Here is a 26325-nt window from a genome sequence, read left to right as displayed (position 1 = left end):
CCTGCTCATTTGTGCCTCCTCAGCCTCTCTGCAGGCGTTGCGTTGACCTTTTTAAACTGCCTTCCTGACACGCTGCTCAAGACCATTATGCGTCTTACTTGTCCGACGACTCGACCGGGAGGTCAGAGACGAGCGCTTTTGGCTTCAGAGTCGATTTGGGTTGCGGCGGGGGTCGATCTGTGGGATGATGGTGTGATTCCAGAGGTTGGCCTCTGCATGACCCGCGGCGTTTATTCAGCCGTCCTCCAGAGGAGAGGTCCGCTGCGCTGCTTGGAGCTATCTGCGTCCGTCTGAAGGAGCTTCTAGGTTGATCTTTATTGGAAGAGACTAAAGTGGCGATGTTATTCTTTTTGCTTTTATCTTTCCATTTGTCGTCGCTTTGGCGTCTCTCTGCAATCAGGCTGCGAAGGGGTGTAAAAATAAAGCTGCAACGACATGTGTTCCTGTAATGTTTGCTTTAAATATAGAGACTTAGGCAGAATGGGGATTTCGGGGATAGCAGAAGTGCTGAGTTTGTTGTTTTTACCAGCGTTATTTTGGAGGAAACTTTCTTCCTCTTTCGTTGCTGGAAAAAGGCTGGGGTCCCGTTTCAAAGCCAAACACCCAAACTAACCTTACTCTGTGTGGAAAATATACTTTCTATGCTTCTTAAAGCATCCTGGTTACTCCACAACCTGGAGAATGAGGAAATCCCTTCAGCAGCAGCTGACAACATGGAGTCTGCAGAAAGATCTCAGAAAGTAACACTTAACGCCCAGATCTAAGCAAATTCAAGAACATCACACCTGCAGTCCAACTTGGTACATGTTAGTGTGATGATCTGCGGCTCGTTAGCTCCTTCAGAGCCTAATTGATGTTATTGATGGAACCAGGAATTAATAGAGCATCAGACTCTTGCTCAAAGGTGTCAGAAGTATTCACATCTATTACTCAAGTAGAAGTATAGGGTTTAAAATTACTTCTGTAGAAGTATCAACTCAAACCTTTTACTCAAGTAAAAGTATAAAAGTTCTGGATATAGAACTTAAAGTATTAAAGTATACTATACTATAATTGTATTGTATGATGTTAATATTGAAGAAATTAGGAACCACTGAAAACAAACTATTTAGTAAAATACAAATATATTAAAGGTCCATGTAGGAGCGATACTGAGCATCAACATGGGTTTCATGGAGCAGGAAATCTGATGTCTGGTTGTCTATAAGTATTGGTGCAAAAAGTCAAACTTCAGAGACATATTATCAATAACCTTTTACTTGTTTTATTGGAACGTAAATGAACATCCAAGCGTAGCTACAGGAATTGATGAGGGCAACGCATGTAAGATAAAACAGGACATGAAAATGAGAGGATTACCCTCTTATAACAATTACTCTTGTATTTGTGTTGTGAAAATGAATGATTAATCCTAGCGATTAATCAAAAAATGAAAAAAGGATAACAAATAATCCTAAAAATGTAATGTTCTTCTTCTACGTTTTGTTCTTCTTCTTTAGTTTTTGTGCAGTTCTGCCTCCAATCACCATCAAAATTACTCTGTTCGGGTAGCTTTATTTATCTGAATATTTATTTTGTTTTTTATTGACAAGCCAGAATGAAAATAAGCTGAGATAAAACAGAATGAGACTTTTTTTTTTCAAAATGTAAGGAGTAGAATGTACAGATAATTGCTTGAAAACGTAAGAAGTCGAAGTAAAAAGTAGGCTAGAAAAATAATTACTCCACTGCAGTATAAGTAATCAAAACTTCTACTTAGGTAACAAAGGTTAACAAAGTATTTGTACATAGTTACTTGACACCTCTGCTCTTACTACTGCTGATATGAAAGTTCATATCAATACAATTAGAAAGACACAATTTCACAAATTTAACTTTCATTGGAGGTTTTCAAAGGCCAGACTAAAGTTAACCTCAGAGAATGCTATTTTCTTTAGATGTGTAAAAATCAGATTATTTGGACACCAGAACTGAGGATGTTTGATTCAAACAGTATTCAGGATTTATAGAAACCATGAAGCACGGTGGAGGAAGTGTCATGGAGATGCTTTGCTGCAGCAGGACCTGGCCAGGGTGCTTTCAGAACACATGAGACCATATATAAAAAAAACATGAAAGCTGAAGCAGAACTGGGCCCTGCCATACGTCAATGACCCAAAGCACACCAGTAAATCCACCAAAAAACTGACTGAGAATCAGGAAATACCTGGAAAGACCTCGGCCTAGTCAAAGCCCAGACCGTTGGACCCATGGAGATCCTGTGAGGCGCCTTAAAACGGGCCGAACAAGCAAAACGCCCTGAGGAATGTCACAGCTGAACATGAGGAGCGGGTCAAAGGCCAGAGATGATGGACGACAACATGAAGCGTCTCACTGGAGTTATATTTCAGCAGAGGGCGTCCTAACTTAAACCGCGTTTAATTTTAGCCGTTTGCCTGTAATAAAATGTTTTTTTTCCCCCAGACCTAAATTAAAAAAAGATCAGATATAAATATTGGAATATTTCTTTTGAAGGAACTGAATTTTTAATGAGGTGTCCTAAATTTTTCACACGACGATGTATTTTCTATTTTTTTCCCCCCTTCGTCCTCGTTTTGTAGGACTTTCCTCGTTTCTTTCGCACGACGGGTTGGCTTATCTTCAGATTTTTCATTCAATTATAGCGGCCCGTCCCTCAAAGTGCCAAAAGATACACACAATCATCGTCTCGGGCGACGGCTCTGTGAGCCTCTTGCCCCGACCTTAATTTAATCCCTGACATTTCACCAGCTTCCCGCTTCCTGAGAGAGAGAGAGAGAGAGAGAGAGGGAGAGAGAGAGAGAGAGAGAGAGAGAGAAACCTTTAGGCTGCGGCGCTGAACTTTGCTCATCTCCCACCTGAGAATGTTTCCCCTCCCTGATGAGACGCCTTTCATTGTCCATCGATAAACGTACATCTGCACATCCAGATCCGGGGCCTTAATCTGTAGCGATGATGATGATGATGACCCACTTTCATCCCCCCCACTCCCTTCCCAGCCTCAGCTATCGGTCGCCAAGGAGACGCTTCCCTCTGTTTTTAATCCATCGCAAAAACACACATTCACAGCAGATAATGTAAAGATTTCCGGATTACGCGAACACTTAAAGAATCAGGTCAGGCTTGTTATGACCAGCAGTTTTTTTTTACAGTGAGCTCTCTCCTTTTCTAGATCTGCAGCCGACCGAGGCCTGAAGTCTGATGCAAATCCATGCAAACGCGTCTCCTGCCGCCTGCGAACACCTGATCTTCCGCGTGGTGCAAAATTTGCATGGGATGTTTCTCTTTAAACGTGGCCTCAACCAAGACCACCGCTCTCACGGACGCCCACAAGTCAGCTCACCCTTATAGACTTATTTACAATTTCTGACTCCTGTCAGCACGGTTGGTTTAGCCGAAGCACACCTCCACACGCCCCCCCCCCCTCCGCTGCATCCTCCTCTCAACAATTTATATCCAACAAGCCGCTAATCCCGCTGGCCCAGATTTGGCCCACGGTCTGCTCCGCACCATGTCCTCGTCATCCTGCCCCTTTTGCCAAAAACACACACGTTTAACTTCAGACTGTCTGCTCAGGTCATGTGACCCACACAGGAAGGAGGAGGGGGGGGGGGGTCATGTGACGCAGGAGCTGCTGCACCTGTGACCTACTGTACAGAAATGCAGCAGCAGCAGCAGCGTGGGATAAGCGGCGCTTCCATCTATGGCGCCCTGCGTGAGTCACTCTGTGGAGGAAATGCAGAAGAGGGCAGACTCATCATCTTCATCCTCTCCGCCACCATGATAATCATCATCATCATCATCCGTGCAGAGGTGGTAGGAGAGCAGGAGGAGCTGAGACATGAGTGGCGCACCCCCCCCCCCCCCCCCCCCCCTCACTGCCTGTGGGTCATACTATATTTATGCGATGCCTATTTTCTGCAAGCGTGGGCTCGGGAGAGAAGATGCATGACTGTTCGCATGTGCCCAGATCTGAAACGACGCCCACCTCCGAGCCTTTCGCATCTCCGCGTTGCCTGGGCAACAGGTCCTTTTGAAAATGACTGGCTCTGAGACGCCGGAGCGGCTGATGGTGTGAGCCTGAAATTTTGATGGAGAGGATGAGGAAAAACTGCGAGAAGGATGGGAAAAACTGCGAGGGGTCAGAAATCAAAGGAAGGATGTTTAAATTGTCGGCTCTAATAATCCGAGGTCCAATTGTTCAGGTGTGAAGCTAGTCATCGGCATGTCATGTTAAATTGGCTCGTCATAATTTATACAACCATCCGTCTTCCATTTTTAAAATTGTTTTACTACATAAAATGTTGATAAAACTTAACAAGAAGAAATTGGGTTACAAATTTGATTTTGTTGTGAATTATCTTTTATCCCCACAGGTTAAAAATCCTACTTGCATGCTTCAGTACATATATACACATGCATTAATATTGAGATAAAAGGGCCTTAGCAAGATGCACCTCAATTGCACAATATTTATATCCATCAACAAGCTTCTAGTATATAAGTGCTAATACTGATATACCATCAGTATTAGCGCTAATAGTAGAGTTTACATAAACTGGCTGCTTTCCTGACGATAACCTAAGCCTAGTAGATACATTTATAATTGAATTAAGTAATCGTAATCAAAGCCTTTCTAGAAACTAAATTTTAGCCATTCAAAAATAATGTTTTGTTTGTCTAACGCCCAGTTTCATCCAAGTTTAAAGCATCTAGATTTTGGATTTGTGGTGAAATTAGCGCTGCACGATATATCGGCTTTAACATCGGTATCGGCCAATGTTAGTCATTTTTTAAAACATCGGTATCGGTCTGATAAGTTGCCCTTTGTGCCTTGTTTCAGGGGGTTGCTCATGCTTTTTTTGTTTGTTTTTGGATCATGTGACATTGACAGTAATGCATCACAGCCAGGATTGTGTTTTTTTTTTTCTTCTAAATGAAACAGAGATGCAAAGTCAGCAGTGTGGGCGTTTTTGTGGCCGTGTCGAAAGAAGACATATGAAAAGCAGCGTGTAAGTCTAGACTATATCCCACATTGAAAAATTCAGTTAGAATAGTTTCCAGTCGGTACAAAAACTGGACATTTTTGTAAAATTTGATAATTGCAGACACGTAAATATGTGTGTACATCGCTAAATATCGGTTATCGAACATAACAGCAATGTTAATATCGGATATCGGCTACATTTTCAAATGGGTGCATCCCTACCCCAGACGCTTTCCTCTGTCTTAAATATTTTTTTTATTTTGAACTCATGGAGTACCCCTGGTGGTAAAACAGCTCCACAGCATGATGGCACCACCACCGTGCTTGACAGCTAGTTCGTAGCTCTCATGTTTAAAAGCCTCCCTTTGACTTTTGTTCTTCTTCTTTTGGCCAAATAGCCAGAAAAATTTCCCCTTTAGACGTTTCAGAAGAAAAGCGGCAGGTTTGTGTGACAGTTTGGATCAGATGAGTGAAATTTTGTCACAGCCAGGACTTTGGTCCCAGGGCTATGGACAAAACAGCCAAACATTAGACATCTGGAATGCACTTCCAAAAGCTTTAACCTAATTCTTGTTGCTAATTTATGGACTACACTTAAGAGCTGAGTTTGTGCCAGGAAACGAGCTAATTTAAATTAACTCTGCCAAGTCTGCCAAGAAGAGAGGTCAAATTTCCAGCCGGAATGATTCTAGTTTCGCTGCAACCTGCAGGACATTAATCCAAACACAGGTAGGGGTGTGTTTATATAGAAAAGTCTGTCTGTGTCCGTTTTAAAGCTGTCTGCATTACCCACAATAATATGAAACTTACGCGCCTAATTCTTGTTTAAATTTACAGCGGTTGTTGAGTGTGGAGGCACAAATGAGTTTGCCAGAAACCAAATACCTAAGCTTCAGGTTACATATTTTTAAATGTGCTGTAAAAGTGATTTATCCCACCATAAAAGTCCGAGCTTAACAGGAGGATTATGTACAGATGCTGCAAAGGTTGGTGGAGGAGAGAAAAACCTAACCTTGGCAAGAGACAGGAGAATAAAGCCGGCAGCAGTGGAAGCATAAATGCAAGAAAAAATAATAAAAGAGCACGATTAATGGCCAAAATAACTTTGTGTTTAAAAACCCTCATACACTTATCAGCTGAAAAACCAGCAGGGGCACCAGTTTCATGACTCTCAGCACCTTTTAATGTATTTATTTCTAGCTTTTATCCCTTCATGCTCCTGTTCTCAATCCTCTAATCAACCCTTCAGTAGGTATAACTACCCTGTTTATTGGGCCTGTGTTAGAGCTGCAGGATATCAAGAAAACATGTTATTATAAACATATTGTTATGAAATGTAATGCTGTATACCCATTATTTCCTGCATTTCTTTCATTTATCACTGTTCTGTGAGCTGTATTTTCTTGGCTACTAGAAATATGTGCGTAAAAGCAATCAGGAACAGTTGATTATTTGCTGATGTATGAAAAAGTTGAGCTCAAACACAAAGAAAGGATTAAACTCATAGCAACAGATTTGAACAATTTTAAGGCAACAAAAAAATAAGGAACATTTACACTTTTACAAGGTTAATTGTTCAGTTCCTTTACATTATATTGACAAGGATTAAGTTTAAGTTTGCAGAAACTGTCAAATTTAATAGATGATAATAAACAGTTTTAGTTGTAAAATTTTTATATTTGTGTTACAATCCAAGCATTTATGGGGGGCAGTGATGATTTGGTGGCCCTAAGCAGCAGCTCTGTGTTGATCGATGCCATTCAGGCTATTCCTTTAAAATCAGCACATTCTACACAATGCTTGTCGTGTCATCTAGGACCCAAATGTAGGCAGAACTAGAGGCAGAGAGATGAAATTAAGAGTTTTAATGATGAACGACAAAAAACCAGGAGCTTCGATAACAGGGGGTGCATATGGAACCAGGTGAGCTAATAAGGGGATGTGGGACAGCTATAGCAGACTGAGGGAGGGAGACTAATTAAGACAGAGGGAGCTGAACTAAGCCTCACATGGATCTACACAAAAACCTGAGATTAACACAAGAGAATAAACCAAAATGCAGAGAGGAAAGAACTCTAAAAACACAGGAATGAACCTGTATGGCAAGACCTTAACAGCAATAGTCTTCACAAAGAAACATGCCTGTATGTCAAGACCTAAATGGAAATAATGAACCCATAAAGGTGTCTCGTTTATAATAAAGTGCGTGTAATCCATACTAAAAGTGTGTGCACACCCAGAAGAAGAAAACCGTGTAAGCCAAAAAAATATTACGATTTATGAAACCATACACAACAGCATGCAATTTTGCTTTATAGCTCACAGCTGTACCTGGAGGTTTGTGTATCTGGTTCCGCCTCAGGTTCTGCCCTCTACACGCCCAGATTCAACCATAATGGTTGATGCAAAGCACCTCATGAATGTTAATGTGGATTTAAATGGGTCAGCTGATCGTTTTTTTTTTTCATCATGGTGAAATGGCAACCATGGAGAAAAAGAAAAGAAGAAACTGTGAAAAAACTTTACACATAGGCGTTTGTTAAATTTGTAAATCAGAGGTAAAAGCACAGATGTTGTCCACATTAACAGAACTCATTAAAAAGTAAACCTGATGTCTGTTTCAAACGTCAGATGATAGCCGTGCTCTTATATTTACTCTTGTACTCATTATAGCAGAATGCAATGCTCTGTCCACATTACGCAGAGTCTAAAATGACATACTGGGCAATTCTCCAATCTTCAAGGTTTTCCTGCGGTGCCAATGCATCACTGCGCTTTATGCACTACTGTCTAGAGTAATTAATGTACCGTATTTTTCAGACTATGAGTCACACTTTTTTTCAGTTTGGCCAATCCTGTGACATATATTCAGGTGCGATTTATATATCAAACCTAAAAAGTAATTCATCTTGACCAGCATGAATCAAGACTATATATATATATATATATATATATATATATATATATATATATATATATATATATATATATATATATATATATATATATATATATATATTAGTGTCATGATGGAGGAAAAAATCTGAGTTGAGCACGCCTTCCCCGCCCCATTGGCGTTGACAGAGCTTCTCAACAAAATCAGAGACATCTTCGGTTTTCGTTAGAGAAATCTGGTCACCTTAATTTTAAAATTTATTGAAACATTAACTTATAAGCAACAAAGACTGACAACATGTTTGTATGTTATTTTGCTGATTCAGTATGCATTCATGCAGGGGAGGGCTGCGTGTTGCAGCTCGAAGGACCCAGACCACAACAGAACCCTGTTATTGGGCTGTGAGTGAAGCTGGTAACAGCTAGTGCTATTTTACAGCTCTGTTGTCTGGGCGGGTCACAACTATGCTGCGTATAGTCTGGTGCAATTTATAAATGTTTTATTTTCCATTTTATGACGCATTTTTTGACTGATGCAATTTATATTCTGGAGTGATTTATAGTCCAAAAAATACGGTACTTACCTCATACCTTGTCACAATAATCTGTTAATCTGTGGCACACGCCCCCCTGGTGATCACTGGGGAGATGAATGTGATGGTAGAAAACCCCAATAAATTTTGCGTAGACTTTTATTTCAGATTTATATTGGCTTATGGGCATTTTATTTATTTATTTGAAAGTTCCTTATACCAGGAAGGCATAAGAAATGTTTGGGAGTGAGGTGTTGCCACTTTCCCCTACAGGTTATAGTAGAATACGTCTACTAGTAGTGAGCATCTGGGAGGGAGGTGTAGCCTGTCTTCTCTAACCCCCAGTGGGTCGAGGCAGATGAGCGTTCACACTGAGCCTGGTTCTGGTTCTGCTGGAGGTTCTCCTCCCTGTTAAAGGGGAGTTTTCCTCTCCACTGTCGCTTCATGCATGCTCAGTATGAGGGATTGCTGCAAAGCCATCAACAAAGCAGACGACTGACCACTGTGGCTCTACGCTCTTTCAGGAGGAGTGAATGCTGCTTGGAGAGACTTGATGCAACCTGCTGGCTTTCCTTAGAGAGGAAACTTTCTGATCAATTTATATAATCTGATTGAATTTGACTTTCTAAAGTGCCTTGTGATGACATGTTTCATGAATTCGTGCTATGTAAATAATAGTGAATTTAATTTAATTGAGTATCACCAGCGCAAACATGAATAACAGCGGTTTTCAATGCTTATGATGAAATCTATCTATAATTAAAGTCTGATATGGAGTGAAATTGAAAGTTTGAGAGGCATCATCATGCAGTCTGGCTGTAATTCACCACTTTACCATCTGAGTCGCCAATTTCCCCTGTCTCCAAAACGAGCGTACGCCTGGGTCAGAGTTGTTGAAAGGACTGCATACTTTCCCCAAGAGTTTTCTTTTAAAAATAGATCCCAACGTTTGTGTCAAAAGTGACATGTGCACGCTTTATAAATGAGACTCTAGAAAGGAAACGCAAAAGAAAAACACCTGTGGATCATGACAGTGCTTTCTCCAGCTTTCCTCCATTATACGTATATCCCCTGGCAGAGAAAAAGCATTGAAGCTAAACTCCATTTGACTAACAAACTCAGTTTGCCATTAAACACAAAACTCATCATGTAAAAATGACTAATGAATAACAAACAGTTGCCCAGCATGTCTACCTATTACTCAAACTCTGTCCAAAACAAATGTCCTTTTAAATTCCTTTAAATTGAATTCAGACGTTTGTTTGACTAGAGCTAAGTGGTTTCTATTAAATGCTGTTTGTTAAAAATACTGTTTTATTTATGCTTCTCATCCATTTGTAACATAGTCTGCAGTAATAACTCTCATGTGAAGTGACCTAGCTTGGCTAAAGGTGACCAGATCTCTACTTTTACCCTCGCTGTCTGAAATCTGTCTGGCTCTTTGCTTTTTTCCCCCTTGAAGCTGATCTGGTCTGTGTGCTTCTCTTCTTCCTCATTTCCTCCTGATTTCTCCCTGATCATTTAGGAATCCATGCCGTCATTAACACTTTTCTGTAGCTCTCTTTGTTTTTTCACATGGTCTCAGCTGACCGTCTGTTTAAACCGGCACCCGGCGACAGATTTTAATCTGAAGCAAGTTCCTGAAACACGATTTAAACTCTTAAATTATTGTTTATAGTCGTTCAGTATGTATGTTGAGTGTTTGTTAGATTGTATAACCTGTCTCGACTGATAAAATAACGTTTGAGCATATTACAATACGACATCCAAAAATAAACCAGAGTTTCTAGACCTTTGATACTGGACCTTTTATGCTACGTACACATAATGAGAGCAATGGTGGAGATAACATTCTTAGTCCAAGTCTCCAAACCAGCATCTGCTTTGCTGTTATTTATTAATTAATCTGTTATTCCTCTGCCCTGTTCTGCTTACTGCTCGCTCACTTGGCACCGCCAGTATTTATGAGAACGCAGAGACGGATGTAACAGAAAAAAGGTGAATAAAGGGAAATGCATCCTGAGAGAAAATCATAGCAACAGGAGTAGATGGAAAACACATTGTTCAGTGTGTTTACTGACTCCAGCTAAGTGTTTCTGCAGATATTTGAGTTAAACGTGTTTTTGGTTGGAAAGTCATTTTAAAAGGGGTTTTGGAAATCTTAAATTAACTACATTGAATGCAACCTTGAAAGAGTAACCTGTGGTGTTCCACAAGGTTTCGTATCGGGACCTCGTTTTTTTAATGCTAATTATGTTTTAACTGAGATTAATATGTTAATGTTTGTTACTTTCACTATGATATCAGCTAATTTTGTTCAGAGGATGGCATGAACAAAATTATTGGTTACTGTAGAAAAGCTAATGTTTGATATTAAGTTATAGAATGAAAGTAAAAGATTTTTTGATGTCAGCAGTAAAAGAAAATATTTTTAAAATGGTCTTCATAGTATAGAAAATAAAATTACTGAAAGTAATTATAGATCACAAACTCTTTCAGATGATACATACTTTTTAAAATGTCAAATTAAATGGAGCAAAGAGAGGAAACATGGACAAAAGAAGGAAACATAGAAGAATGAAACATAGAAGAAGGAAATAAGGAAACATACATTGAAAAGGAAGGGAGAGAGGAAACATGGAAGCTACACACTTTGTAAAATGTCAAATTTAACCTATCTTAATCTATAGTTACTATTTTTGGAACATCTGATGTGTTGCATCTCTTATACTGTTCTTGTATAATGGCATAGATTTGCTACTGTGTTCAGACATGGGGAAAATGCTTACAATTAATAAAATAAAACATATGAAAACCCAGGTTAGAGGTAAAATGGGTTACCATGAATCAACAAATCAATAAAATAGACTTGCACTGTATATAGAATCAGACTTTATGATTTATTCCTCATAATGTATGAACAAGTACACGGAATTCATTAATTTAACATTAAGGGCTTTTGTTTTGGTATCTGTCTGTAGATGCAGTTTGTTGATCCTCCTACTGTGGAACAATACAGATATGTATCTACATTGTTTAGAGTTATAGCCAAGAATGCAAGTAATAAACCTCCTGATTGATCTTTTATAAAAGGTATGAAGAGCTTGTAGGTCTGATATTTAGGGGAAACGTTGGCCTCATCGCCACCACTAACAAATCCTCTTCTGTACTGAGCTTTACTTCGACGCCACTACCGCAGCTCAAGTGTTTGTGTCCTTTTTCTATCAGATCAGATCAGCAGATTGTCCCACTTTATCTTTTTCTCCGACTGAATGATCAATTATTCCGTCAGAGTGAGGCGAGTCATTAAAAGAGAAGCCCTTTGAAGTCTGCCTGCTGACAGCCGTTACTTTCAGTTTCTCAGTCCTGCAAATCCACTGGAGAGGATGCAAGAGGAGATGTTTTTTTTTTTTTCCTTCACATGAAGCAGAGTAAGAGACGAGCTGCAGCGAAACAGAGAGAGCACAAAGAGCGAATTCACGGAGGAGGACGCGCGCGGAGGGGGTGTTGGAAAGAATAATGATGAAGGCAACAAGCCGGGGAGATGATGAGAGGAGCAGATGAAAGATGAGATGATGATTGTGAGCGGAGAGCTGCAGTTTGGGAGTCGTAACGAGCGAAACCGAGAAGTAGTTCAGGACAGCTTCCTGCAGATAAACCGGCCCGCGAGCTCCCCGTCGCCGTAAATCACGTCACCGGACTACGTCCTGCCCGTTCTCAGCTCGGCACCAGCCTGAGGGCCATAAACGGGCCTGATGCCTTATTGGAAACAGATGTTACAGATGTCAGAGGGGAGAGGGGGAGATCCTGAGCAGGACGAGGAGGAGGAGGAGAGAGATCACGTTTGGAAAAACTGGAGACTCAGTGGGATCAAACTGGATGCTTCTGGTTACATTTTCCTTACGAGTAAGGGGGAAAAAAAGACAAAATGTTAAAATTTACCCACAAACACATTGTTTCTTGGATAAATTAGGAAAAAAAACTGCTATCAGTGTTGTGTGTGTCTTTTATATCATCTAAATCAGGGATCCAAAGCACAGCCTATTGTGCAACTTAAAGGAATTTGGTTGTGTTAATAATTAAATAAGTAAAGACTATTACAACAAAGTAATTGCCTTTTATTAAGCATGGTTTTTAACTTTTAGCTTATTTAATATTCAAAATATCCAGTGACTGTGGATCAGCGGTGGTTTGATGCATGCAGAGCGTCGGATGTGAACCTTGGTTTTTCTGTGACCTCTGCATCAATGCACTCCTGTAACAATACTTTAGGGCAGATAATCCTGGGAAGGTTCACCACTATTCCAAGTCTTTTCTATTAGTGAATAAAGACCCGCGCTGCAGTTCTCTGACGTCTCAAAGCCTTAGAAACAACTTTCTATCCTGTTTCAGAAGAAAGGTAAACCCAGAAGAAATCTGTAAGGGGGCAGATACTTCTTCACGGCACTACAATATAAATGATGACTGAATAATGCTGCGTTCAATTTGATATAGAGGTGGGATCTGGAAATGATCCCACGCCTGAGCTGTGTGCAATTTGTTTGATTGTCAGAATACCAGTGGTGTAGTAAGCCACGCTATTATCAATGTATTTACTCTATTCAGAGATATACTTCACAAAGAGAGGTTCTTAATGACAGAATACTTTTATAAGAGCATATTAGCAGTTTATTCCTGCCAATTTCCCTGTTTAATATGCAGGGCAGTCATATTGGATTTTAACCCTGGGGGGGCCGGCATCTCTACAGGTCCGGATTACTACTTTAGGGTCCATTCTATTTAACTTTTCCAGCTTTGAACTGGATTATTCCAACTTTCAACAAGACATTGAATGCATCCTAATAATCAACTACTGGCCAGTTTTAAACTTTGCCACAACCACATATTGTAAAAATACGGTATAACCCAAACACTGGAAAATCGTGAAAGAAAATAATCTTTTTTTTATTTTATTTTTTGTTATTACAAAACCTTTAACATTTAGAGCCCTGTTGACCATCTCCAGTATTGCACCTTTATCAGTTGTCATATTTTACAACTACTGCACTTTATCTAACATTTTCCATAAAAACAGCCACGTTTATCTGTTTTTGCATTCCATTAACATTGAATAATCTCCCCTTCGCATCCAAAATGACATATTTTGACGTTAAAGGTAAGAATTTGGAGTCGATGCCAAACAATGTGGGCCACTTCATATGTTATACCATATAAACAGTCTTTGTTGGATTTACAGTAAACTATTAGCGGTGTAACTTGACTTAGATTAACTATTGACAGAAACCTGAATGAATTTCATCCCAGACTGTAAATAGTCTCTGTTCATTTTGCTCTTTTGCAGACATTTAGTGTTTTTATTGTCAACAGTTATTCATGTTTACTAAAGAATTATGCATACACAACTGATAAATGCCAAAGAACAACCTTTTTAGCTATGATGCAGTGCAACAAATGTCAAATAATAGGGGTAAGGACAACCAAAGACTCTGGGGAAAAATGCCTCTGTGTTTGGTTTGTCTAGATTAAACAGTGAAAATGAATATTTGTTTAATTAGAATTTATTATAACTTCCCAAGGCATTTAAGTGTTTTTTTTTTTGTATAATTCTTTCCACATGTAAGATATATACTGTTTTTGAAATAATATTTTTCAGTTTCCGGTCCCTCTTTTATCAGAAAAAATTAAATTTGGACAGTATCAAGAGAAACTAAAGCAACACAGTAGGAAAAGGTAACCCTTCAGAACTATATTAAACTATAAATAGAGGTTTACTATTTGTATTTTTGTAAACCTTTGACGAAAAGGCTTGTTCCCTTTTTCATTCCCAAGTTTCTGATAAGAAAAACATCATTTATGAGTCAATAATTCAGTTTAGTCAAGATTATGTCCAAAACAGCGGCTTTGGAACCTGCACACATGCTTACCCATCAGTCATCTTGCTCGTTTTGAGCTCGTTCAGTTTAATCCACAAAGAGTGAGACAATCAGTCCCTCTTAATCCAATCAGCATCAGCCCTCACGTGAGAAGCTGACACAGGGATGATGAAATGAATCTAGGCTGTGAGGTAATCTCAAATGTTGCTTTGTAATCCAAGACAGTTGACCAAAATTTGTCTTTTTTTTCCACTTTGTAAATTTTGGAACTTGAAAACTTAACCCAAAAGAATGTAAGAATTTTTTTCTTGTTTATTCCTGCAGCCAGTTCACTTCAGGTTTGGTAACGTACTTTCATTTATTTTAAGCTTCTAGGTGTGAGATGTGGGTCCTATTTTGCTTAATCTACTCCATCTACAAACGACTGAAGATTTTGTGTTAGGTATATTTAGGATTATGATTCATTTTCTGGAGGCTCTTTGCTTCTTTGTTGTGTTTTTAGCCCCTTAGTTCTCCATCATTTTGCTGACAGTATTAAATTTATTCTTCTAGAACTGAACCTTGTGATTCACTGGCTGCAGCTCAGCTAAACATATTTATGCTTTGCTTACTGACTGCAAACTCTTCTCTAAACATCTGAAACATGGTGGGGTGTTTAGAAAACTGACACGGTGATGTATCCCACCAGAGTTTGGAATAAGAGCGCGTATTGAGGGAGGGAGGGAAAAGTAGAAGGATACTGTAGGAAGGAGCAAAGGAGATGTGGAAAAGGAAGGAAGGAACATGGAAAAAGGAGGGAAGGAAGCTTAGAAAAATAAGTGGAGGAAGGAAGAAAGGAAGAGTAGAAGGAAACTGTATATACATGAAAAAAGAAAGGATGGAAGGAACAAAGAAAACATTGAGAAGGAACTAATGAATCATGGAGAAGGAAGGAAATATGGAGAAGTAAGGAAGGAAACATACGTTGAAAGGAGAAGGAAGGAAACATGGAAAAAGGAGGAAAGGAAGATTAGAAGAATATATGGAGGAAGGAAGAAAGGAAGTGTAGAAGGATACTGTATATACATGAAAAAAGAAAGGTTGGAAGGAACAACAAAGAAATGGAAAAAGAAGGAAGGAATTATGGAGAAGGAAGGAAACATGGAAAAGGAAGAAAGAGAGGAAACATTGAAGAAGGAAGGAAATTAACAGACATTGAAAAGGGACAGAAGGAAACATACATGGAAAAGGGTAGGAAGGAAGATTAGAAGGATATGAAGGAAAGAAGAAAGGAAGGATACATGGGAAAAGTGTATAGGAAGCAAGGAAAAGTAGAAGGATACACGAAGGAAGGAAGAAAGTAAGAGTAGAAGGACACATAAATGGAAAATAAATGAAGGAAACAATCTTTGTGAAGAAACGTCCTGTTTTTAAAAGCATATATTAAAAAAAGCAACGCCATAAATCAACATTAAACCCTGAACGTCCTAAATATAATTTTAATCTAACTCTGACGTTACCTGGACAACCTTAAACCAGTTATTAGGGACAGTTGTGATTCTAGGAAGCATCATTAAATAACTTTTCCATCTTCTGCTTCGCTGACACCATTTCCTGTTTATAATGAGAGCCGTGAGCCTCTGCCTGAGGAGCCTGTTGCTGATTGTTTGGCTCTACAATCAAGCTTGAAATTATTCTCTTTCTAACAAATTAAAACGCACCGGGCGGTCTGCCTTTTACTCTTTTATCTCTACATTTTAAAAAAATGCGGTGATATTCACTTTAGAGAGCAAAACTAAATCTAATATATTTTCTGTTATAAAGGGAGGATGAGTGGGAATGTTTATATGCAAATGGAGCCTGCAGTGCTCGCCGTTTATTCCTGAGCGCTGACGCGTCAGCACGCAGACACTGCGGACTACGCGCACTTTCTCTGCAAAACATGCAAATAATCCCATCTGCAGCGCTCAATGTGAGCCCGGTCTGAGCGAAAACACGCAGAGAAATGGTGCAAATGTTAAAAACTGACCCAAAGAGAAATGCATCACAGAGGAAAAAGGCGCACAAAGCCCCAAGACACGTTTTGCACGTTTGGCGCACAGCCAGTGAAGACCCCAACAGGTTTCAAACTGAGAGGTGGCAACAACTTCCTCTAGTGTGAAAATGAGTTTACTTACCCATTGCTTCCGCTCCTGAGGAAACTTTCCCTGAGACAAAAAGGGCCTGAGATGCTGTCCACAGGTTGTCGCGTCGCACGCAAACAACTGGACGTCCCGTTTAGGAATCAGGGAGGGAGGGAGGGAGGGAGGAGGGTGACGTCAAAGATTACTCCTAGGAACAGATCTGACTTTATTAATCCAAATACAGAGACAAGTGTCCCGTTTGGATTTGCATGTCTCATCAAATACAGTGAGCCATTAAATGCTGAGAGAGAGAGATGGGGGGGGAAAACCGTTTGCACATGCGCAATACGCAAAACACTGTCATGCAAACTCAGAGCTTACTGAAGGTAGGACACAGTCTGATATAAACACTAAACCTGAATGTTTTCATGCATCGTGTTGAGCTCAAACTGTTCAGGGTGATCTTTGTACCATACAAACTACTTCATTTTCAGGACAAGGATTCGGAATGGATGCAAAACCTTAGACATTCATGTCATTACCATCAGGGAAACACTCCGGCAACACCAACTGTTTTATTTATATATATATATATATATATATATATATATATATATATATATATATATATATATATATATATATATTCAGAAAATGTAATCTAGAAATCCTAATATTTTATTTGTGCTTTTTTTTCATACAGATCCAGATCAGATTTTTTTTTTAAATTAAACCAAATACCAAGCAGAAACCTTAATTGCGCTCCATTATTGTGAAAATCAAAGACACGTTGCTCCTTAAAGTCAAGCTTTGGCGACAGAGGAGTGGAAATGTGTCTCTGGTGGGGTTTGAGCCTGATTCCTGCACCAGTTTGGCCACTTTATTAGGCACACCTTGCTGCCGCCTCATTTGATTGTTAGATGGAGGTGTGGAGAACACGCTGAACTCATCGTCTGGTTCAAGAAACCAGTCTGAGGTGATGACATGATGCATAATGCTGGTGGAAGTGGTCAGGAGATGGTACAGTGGGGTCATAAGGGAGGAAACGGTTGGCAGCTACTCTATGGGAGAGTGTGGTGTTTTAAACAATAAACTGGCACTAATGGTCTTAAAGTGTGCTGAGAAAATATCCCCCCACTCCATGACGCCACCACCAGCCACTGAAGTTTAGATTAATCGGACATTTCTCCAACCTGTTATTGCTCAGTTTTCCTGATTTCGTGTGGCTTAGATCCTCCGGTGTGGTCTTCTGCCTCTGTAGCCCGTCTGTTTCAGGACTAATTACACATCCAGAGATGGTTTTCTGCATACTGTGGTTGCAACTCCCAGCTATATGAACAATTACTGCATTTCCATCATACAGAAACCAGTTCGGCCGTTCTCCTGTCACCTCAGGTCACTTTAATCCATCCATCCGCTGCTCGTTGGAAGTTTTCGCTTCTCACATTGCAAAAACAAAACTAAAGCAACATTTTCTTGACATGAGTGTATTTGTCCTCAATTTGAGCAGGTAAATAAGATGATCTGCCAAGGGAATGAGCATTTTCACCCCTAAAATAAGATCATTTGATATATTCACTTGAAATAATCTGATGGAGATTATTTTAAGTGCAAAAATCTTATTCCATTTGCAGGCACGCTTATTAACCTGCTCCAATGAAGGACAAATACATCAATTTCAAGAAAATTTTACTTTATGTTCCCTTTTTGCAGTGCAGACCATTTTTTTGTAAACCTGAGACATGGTAGAGAGTATAAATCCTAGCAGAACTACCTAGACCGTCTCGTCTTGCTCCAACAATCACGTTAAAAGCTCCTAAATCCTCTTTCTTCTCCATTCTGATGATGTTTGAACTTAAGCAAATACCTGAACCTGTTGCGTTTACTACCTGTGATTGGTAGCAAATCAAATAAAGTATCCTAATAAAGTTTCTCAGTGGATAAGAAAATGACTAAAGGTTCAATTATTAGGATTTTGAGCCTCATTTCTTAGTCAAAAATCACCCGGCAAGCAAAGAGTAAGACAAAAAAAACACTTTATTATTAACTAAATATGTGTTAAAACACACAAACAGCATAAAATAAAGGTGATTCCTCCTCAGGAGACACGTGGCTGATACTGAACATAAAGAAATGTTAGCTGGAGCTGTGACTCAGAGGGAAACCTGGGCTGAAGCAGGAGAAGCAGCCATGCAGAGACGCTTCTGTTTCCAGCTCAGTCGCAGCCGACAGGCCAAACAGGAGCTGCTGCAGCGGGAAGCATCAGCGAGCCAGAGGCTAAACCCAAACGGATCAGGAGCAGACACACTGACACATGCTGTTTGAATATATTCCCATCAGCTGCAGCAGCGGGGCTAAAGTTCAGTACGTCTGCAGGAGGTGGGAAGATCTACGTCTCAGAACCAGGTGTTCAAACCCGAGCAGCAGCTGATGGATCTGGGCGTCCACCTCTGGTTGAGCTGAAGCGTGACTTTCTAGGAGTTTTAATAAGTCGTGACCATCAGAGGACCAGGCGTCTGACTCCCAGGCGGTGGGATCAGAGCTTCAGCGGGATGACGGGCCAGTATTTGGGCTGCTTCAGATCACGGTTCCTGTCAAACGTCAGCTGCATGGCCGCCTCCATGGCCAGGATCTTGGCCGCGTCTTTGCCGTAGAGCTTCTTCATCTCGGCGGCTCGCCTCTCGCCCGGCCGCTCCGAGGGAGCAGCGGCGCTGCCGCGGCAGGAGCCGCCGTGCAGGTCCTGGTCGGCCGGCACGTAGCTGTCCTGCTGCTCCGCCTCCATCTGCTGCTGCCTCTCTGCAAAACATTTTAAGGAATCAAAAAGGAGCTGGAAGACGTCTGGTCTGTGGATGCAGCTGACACTCACTCAGCTCCTCCCTGTGCCTCTCCGTATGGGCGAAGTACTGCCGCAGCTCCTCGCTGATCTCCATGTTGCTGACGTCGCACTCGATCTCGCTGTCCGAGCTGCTTTCGTCCTCTCCGCGCTCTCCGTCGTCGCTGCCGCTGCTCTCGGCGGCCTGCCAGTCAGCGTAGCGCCGCTGGCTGCCGGCACGTCCCTCACGCTGGTGGGCGGGGCCGTAAGCCGCCTCCAGGGCCTTCCTGTAGGCGCGCCGGTGTCTCTGGTGCCAGGCCATGGCCTGCTGGTAGTGCTGCCAGTAGCGGCTGTACACAGGGCTGGAAAACCAGGACATCACCGCGCCGATGTCCTCCTGCGAAGAAATGGATGGTCGTTAAGGTTCACTGGAGGATATGCATATTTTAGATTTTAGTAGCCCTCCCCACAACCAAGGCTAGAAATGCAGATTGAAACTCCCAATGTTTAATGGTGGCCTACTGCATTAGAGCTTCACGATGCTAAAAGAAGAAATGGGAGCAGGAGACAAAACGTAAATGTTTTTTTCTGTAATAAGCTGCTCATCAGCTGATCAAAAGACCATAGCTGAGAAAAACTCCTTCAAACGGTAAATCAAACTGGACGTTCAGGCATGTTTTTGTAAACTTCCCTCCACATCTGTCCCGAAATGTTGTAAACGGGATTCAGATCAGGGGAACTTGGAGGATGATCCAAAAGCCTGAACTGCAGCATTGTCCTGTTGAGAAACCCATGAGGGATGCTCGCTGCAACATCTCCACACAGCCAGCTGCCGTTTGACGCTGCCATTATTAATTAAATAAAACCATCTACAGCAACTTTAAGAGCCTCATATCAGAACGTTTACTCATGTCAATCATCTCTGCGTCACATCTGAGCCTTGACAGCTTTAGCGTCCGCTTCAGTGAACACCAACGTTCAGACTGGATTACCATTAACATTCCAGCCTTTTCCCTCTTTGAATAATATTTTTTGCTTGGACCTTTCCTCATTGTTTCATTAGGAGATGCTAATAGTTGTTAGCTGCTTCCATCCTTCAACCCCTGCTGCGCATGCGCAGTACTTCCTCTGTTATTCTAAATAAACACAAAATGCTTTAATTACTAACAAACTGAGCAAAAAACAAAGCATAAAACACCAAAATAACAACTAATACGCCAGCAGGACGTGATAATCTTACATAAAAACTTTGTATACGATCAGCGTGAGCTACTGACGTATAAATAAATAAAAAAAAAGTCAAATAACGTGACTATGCAACTTTAATATATAAATATAGATCATTTCACTAAACTAAATTAGGTTATTTGTGCAGCTCCGTCACATAAGATTACAAGACAGGTAAATTATAGGTTTGAATATATTAAAATTGGTAATTTTTGTAAGGCACTAAATTGAACGCTTGTCCCCGTGTAAATAAACTAAAGAGGTTAAAGTTATTATGGTCTGATCAAGAGTCATAACTGAACATAAACATTCAATAGAACAGCTCATCTAAGAGCTGTACCGCATTATTGTTTTAAATGCTGCTTTTATATATATATATATATATATATATATATTTGAAAATAGTTTCATATTTTTGCATGTTTTTGTCCTTGCTCGCAGCATTTTTTGAGCGTCTCTGTGTTTCCTGTGCCGTCATATTGTCTGATAAATGCTGCCGTGTGCAGGCCAGGAGCTGCAGGAGGAAACCAGGAGCTGCAGGAGGAAACCAGGAGCTGCAGGAGGAAACCAGGAGCTGTCAGGGTTCAGTGATGGACGCTGGTTTAGTTTTCTCACCATGACTGAAAGGATGAAGGCAGCTTTAACTTCACTTCCTCCTCAGGTCTTCAGGCTGCGGACACACAAAGCCCTGTGAGTAAATGCAACACTTCCTGTTGTTCTTACGTCCTCTGCGTCACGGCGTGTAGCAATAATAACATAAAATATTCAATAAATAGTAATTTAATCTAAGGTTAAGTGAGAATATCAAGTGTTTACCTCACTGTTAGCCTCATGCTGCCGCTTTGAAAAATCTCCCAGCAGCCTTTGAGAAAAGAAAATCAACTTCCGGGTATTTGCCGCCCCCTGGCGGACACAGCGTGAAAGTGCTTCACTTTAAGAAATTGTAAAACACACCTAATGTTGCCCTCTTTTCCTAAATATAAAATAAAAGGAGGTGTAGTTTATTACGTTGAATATCAGTTGTTATAATAGATGCATGAGTTATAATTCTAAGAATATTTTGGTCTACATGAAAGTTTTTTATATATATAAATCTAGTTAAATGTTGAACATATCTAATACCTTTTATGTAATTACACACATAATTTAGAATTCCCCATTGTTTTATTAGAAATGCTCTTCACCATATGTAGGCATCGGATATGCTAGATACACTTTGTTTTAAAACCAAACCAGGATTTATTTGAACACCCTTAAAAGGGAAATTGACAAGATTTAAAGATTATATATATATATATATATATATATATATATATATATATATATATATATATATATATATATATATATATATATATATATATATATATATATAGCTTAAAACAACATTGTTCTCCTTATAGTTTTCCTGTTTTTTTTCTTTTTTTTTTCTTTTTTTTTTTTTTTTTACAATTAGATGTTTCAGATCATTACTCATATTTTAATATATCACAGAGAAAACTTGAGTAAATGTAAAAATATCGTCTTCCAAATCAACCTGGTTCTATGTGGAAAACGTAATTTGCCTCCTAAACCTAATAAGTGGGTGTTTTGCCCTTTGTGGCAACAACTTTGATCAGTCACATTGTTTTCAACTATCAACAGCCTGTTTATCTTTATACGACAACATTTAAATTGTATTGTTCGGATTTTTAGTAGGCCATTAAAAAATGTTAATTTGGTCAATTTTGAGCTTTTCAGAGGTGGACTTGTTGGTGGGCATTTTGTGTCAGAGAGCATAATTCATGGTCATGTCTATTAGTAGCCCCAGATTCTAACCTACCACCACCTTGCTTTACCATTAATATGAGGTTCTTTTACTAAAATGCTGTTAGTTTTATGCCAGATGTGATGGAGGCCACCTTCATCTTCATCAAGATTTTGTCCTTAAGTGTGAGGCCAATATTTGTGTTCTTTTAATGGGAGGTACACTTTCCACATGTTACACATCTGTGAATAAAGGCTCGCACTGTGATTGGCTGGAAGTTCAATTGCTTTAAAACCCTTTCCTGCTGTAGTTGAATGTTGTTAAAATATAATTCAACAAGGGGGATCATTGCTTTTCCACAAAGGGCCAGGTTGCTTTGTTTCCCTAATAAATAAAATCATTATTTGCATTTGCACCATTTATTTTTGTCTGATATTAAAATTGGTTTTAAGATCTGAAACAAAACAAACATTTTTTCACAGCTCTGTGTATGATTTGCACACTAGATTTGGTTATGGATAAAACAAAAAACAAAACATATCACATCACTTTCTATGGGTTTCAACTTATTGGTGCTTAGAGCAGACAATTCAAGTTAAATATAAGACAAAACAAAGTCTAATATTCTGTTTTAAACGTTTTCAAAGAGAGAATAGAGTTTTCTCAAAGTCAAACATCAGCTAGAAACCACTGAGTGCATTTTCTGATTGTTATAGTACTAATTTCTAACTCCGACAAGCCCTGCTGGTTGACTTCACACATTTCTAATTAGATATTTATTGTTAAAACAGCATAAGCTGCTCAGATCCTACAATAATATTTATATGAAATTGTGGTGACTTGATCTGCCTTCTGCAGAGAAAACAGCTGAGATACAAAAATTGTTGCTACAGTAAAACAGGAGCTGCTGCTTCATTTTATCTCTGTTTTCTTTAGTTTTCCAGCTAACTGAAAGTGAAGCTGATATTTGGCGAGTGAATGAGCTTGGACATTGTCATATCTTACTAACAGGATACAAACGCAGCGTCTTTGCTCAACGTCTGACTGCTGTTAGACTTATTTCACCCTATATGTAGGTCGCACTTTGGCTTCAGGCTTCAAAGCTTTCAGAGGAAGTGGAAAGAGACTTGTGTCTTTCTCTAAACCCGTTTCCTCCTTTGATGTCGGAATATGTGTTTGTGTTAACGGTATAAAAATGCAGTACTTAATTAGAAAGTTATGTGTGTTTTTTTGCGTTTTCTTTGACTTTGATTTTACTGGTGAAGTTTTTTTTCACCTGCTCGTGAAAAACTTGAGCACATTATATAAAAATGAAGAAACTGGTGCAATATATATATCTATACTTAATATAAAAAAATAATTAAATGGTTTATTGATTAACAAATACATTATGAAATGAATTACTAATAAAAAAAATAAAAAAATTCATCCAGTGGGTGTAAGTCATGCTTTGTGGTTAAATCCTTCCTATGGGCAGCTGCCTGGGGAGGCCTTCCAACTTTAATCCTGAACATGTTTTCTATTGCTTTAAAGCATCTGCCGTCACTGTTGGAGGCGATCTTTCTCGCTGCTGAGAATAGTGAGACTGAGTTATGTGCATCCTCCACGACTGCACTGCCTTTTATCCTCTTCCAGAATCTGGGGTGACTTTTTGTATTTGAACTAGTAGGGCGGAGCCAGAAGGAGGGGCTTGCCCAGGAAACCACCGCCTGGTAGATCTTCCCAATAACTCATCTTCATGTGAACAACAAGGAAGGCTGGGCTTTATTGCAGTTCATGTTCTGTGTTTTGGCCTGGTAAGGCTTATGAAGTAGTGTTTTTCCTTTTATTGCTCGTTCTGAATCAGTTTTATTGATAGCGTGGGGGATTTAATAATCCTGAGTTCACCATGTTGTAAAGCTTGACGCAGCTTAAGGGCCGTGGATTGTTGCACAACATCCATGTTTTTTTCTTCCTGTAGATGTAGCGTGGGAACCTCTAACCTATTCTGTTCACACATTTGTGTTGTAGTGTGAAACCACAGCCCTTATAGCTCACCACCTTGACCACTGGAGCATCATCACTAGTCAGCGCTGCCACACAAACACCGATAGAGACTTTTGTGTTGGTCCGTGACTTCATAAACTTTCTCTCCTGGTCCCAAATCCCATAAATCTTCCAGTCCTTCTTGTTCTGATTCTGTTTCTATTAATTGATGCTGCTTACACTTAATTTCTGGGCTAACTGAGGAACCAAGAATGACAATGTTGGCTGTTTCTTTTCACAAAAATGAGGTATAAGTGGTGAAATCCCCAAACGTCACTTTTCGGAAAGCCAAATGGTTTATAGAGTGTTTGACTTGTGATTCTGCATTTAGTTTCAGGTGACACATTCCAGTAAATCCTTTTCCTGTTGTTTAGACAGACGTGGTTGTGGGAAGGATGTATAGCGTGGTGTCAAACTGACAGCCAACCAGTGCAACACATCACCCGCCAGCAGCTGGAGAAACATGTCTTACACTTAAAGTTTAGGTGAAATGCAGAAAGCTCGTCTGCACAGAGAGGTGACGGCTGCCGCTAACTAGAAGACGAAGCTCTCCACATGTCCCTCATGTTGTAAGCCGACACTTCCTGTCATGTGTTTTAGTCATTTTAGAGACAAGTCCGTGATTTGTTTCTTTTTCTTAATCTGAAGGATATGTAATAGTTAGGTCTGGTGAGGGTTACAGGGCCGCTTCATTCTGGTTTCCTTTAATAGTGATCAGTTCTGGCTCAAACAACCAACAAAAAGGGAATCAAGAGGATTTTTTCTTAGTCAGCAGAAGTCAAGGAAGGGAAATGAAATCACAATCTATTGGTTTTAGGGGAGATGCATGATTAAAACTAGAGTAAAACAAACAAAAGTTCAGTGTTATGCAAAGAAAAGACATGGAATACCTTTCTAACCTGCTGCACCCAAGTAAAAAAACAAAGAACCTGGCCTAAAGGGATAAACATGTCTGCTGAAAGCTATCTGGCGCGTGCATCGTCTCCATAGATTGAAAATAAAGGCAGCTGGAAATGGGTTCCAGTGTCAAAGTAGGATGTTTACTTCCTTAAATTGGAGTATTTTCAGTCATATTTTACTATTACTTATTCTCAGTAACCATAAAATGAGGTGTGTATCAGCGAAAGGTCCTTCCCTTTTTAAGTTCTCCATTTTATGCCAGGCAAAGGTGCACCTTACTCTGTATATGCTGGTGACACCTAGATGAAAAAGACATTGAAGAATACATTAGAAACATTTTATTTGGAAATGGTTAGAGATCTAGTTTTAAGGCTTTGAGATTGATGTAAAACACAAGGAGAAGAACCATTGTACAGAATCACAGTATACACTCACCGGCCACTTTATTAGGCACCCCATGCTAGTAACGGGTTGGACCCCCTTTTGCCTTCAGAACTGCCTCAATTCTTCGTGGCATAGATTCAACAAGGTGCTGGAAGCATTCTTCAGGGAGATTGGTCCATATTGACATGATGGCATCACACAGTTGCCGCAGATTTGTCGGCTGCACATCCATGATGCGAATCTCCCGTTCCACCACATCCCAAAGATGCTCTATTGGATTGAGATCTGGTGACTGTGGAGGCCATTTGAGTACAGCGAACTCATTGTCATGTTCAAGAAACCAGTCTGAGATGATTCCAGCTTTATGACATGGCGCATTATCCTGCTGAAAGTAGCCATCAGAAGTTGGGTACATTGTGGTCATAAAGGGATGGACATGGTCAGCAACAATACTCAGGTAGGCTGTGGCGTTGCAACGATGCTCAATTGGTACCAAGGGCCCCAAAGAGTGCCAAGAAAATATTCCCCACACCATGACACCACCACCACCAGCCTGAACCGTTGATACAAGGCAGGATGGATCCATGCTTTCATGTTGTAGACGCCAAATTCAGGAGATTCTCTTGACCATGTCTACATGCCTAAATGCACTGAGTTGCTGCCATGTTATATATATATAACATGCCATGATATATATATATATATATATATATATATATATATATATATATATATATATATATATATATATATATATATATATATATATATATATATGTATATGTATGTATGTATGTATGTATATGTATGTATGTATGTATG

General features: G+C 39.9%; 2 protein-coding genes and 1 long non-coding RNA gene across 3 annotated transcripts in view; 1 reads left to right on the top strand and 2 right to left on the bottom strand.

Annotated features, from left to right (window-relative positions):
* The window catches only part of LOC105917426 (neuronal membrane glycoprotein M6-b), a 56507-nt gene extending 39970 nt beyond the window's left edge, over positions 1–16537 (bottom strand). The window contains exon 1 of the mRNA XM_036128424.1: positions 16463–16537. Within this exon, the coding sequence (XP_035984317.1) occupies positions 16463–16466 (4 nt within the window). The 5' untranslated portion in view covers positions 16467–16537. The remainder of the gene's footprint in view (positions 1–16462) is intronic.
* Positions 1–21257, top strand: part of LOC118557931 — a 59748-nt gene extending 38491 nt beyond the window's left edge. The window contains exon 3 of the long non-coding RNA XR_004928133.1: positions 20999–21257. This is a non-coding gene — a long non-coding RNA (uncharacterized LOC118557931). The remainder of the gene's footprint in view (positions 1–20998) is intronic.
* Positions 18426–21343, bottom strand: gemin8 (gem (nuclear organelle) associated protein 8). Its single transcript, XM_012852231.3, has 4 exons — positions 21264–21343; positions 21063–21117; positions 19275–19617; positions 18426–19204 (listed from the first exon to the last, which is right to left on the bottom strand). Exons 2-4 carry the CDS (start codon positions 21063–21065, stop codon positions 18945–18947), a joined length of 606 nt encoding a protein of 201 aa, XP_012707685.3. The 5' UTR covers positions 21066–21117; positions 21264–21343; the 3' UTR covers positions 18426–18944.
* Positions 21344–26325: the final 4982 nt, after the last annotated feature.

This window comes from Fundulus heteroclitus, chromosome 24 (genome assembly GCF_011125445.2).
Source record: "Fundulus heteroclitus isolate FHET01 chromosome 24, MU-UCD_Fhet_4.1, whole genome shotgun sequence".
Taxonomy (NCBI): Eukaryota; Metazoa; Chordata; class Actinopteri; order Cyprinodontiformes; family Fundulidae; genus Fundulus; species Fundulus heteroclitus.
This window is presented reverse-complemented; position numbering and strand designations above follow the sequence as displayed.

What these genes read in the sequence shown, in the direction of transcription:
- gemin8 (XM_012852231.3), bottom strand. An exon ending in GAGGCACAGGGAGGAGCTGA is followed by an intron (nt 19,205 to 19,274) that starts GTGAGTGTCAGC and finishes AATGTTTTGCAG; the next exon opens with AGAGGCAGCAGCAGATGGAG.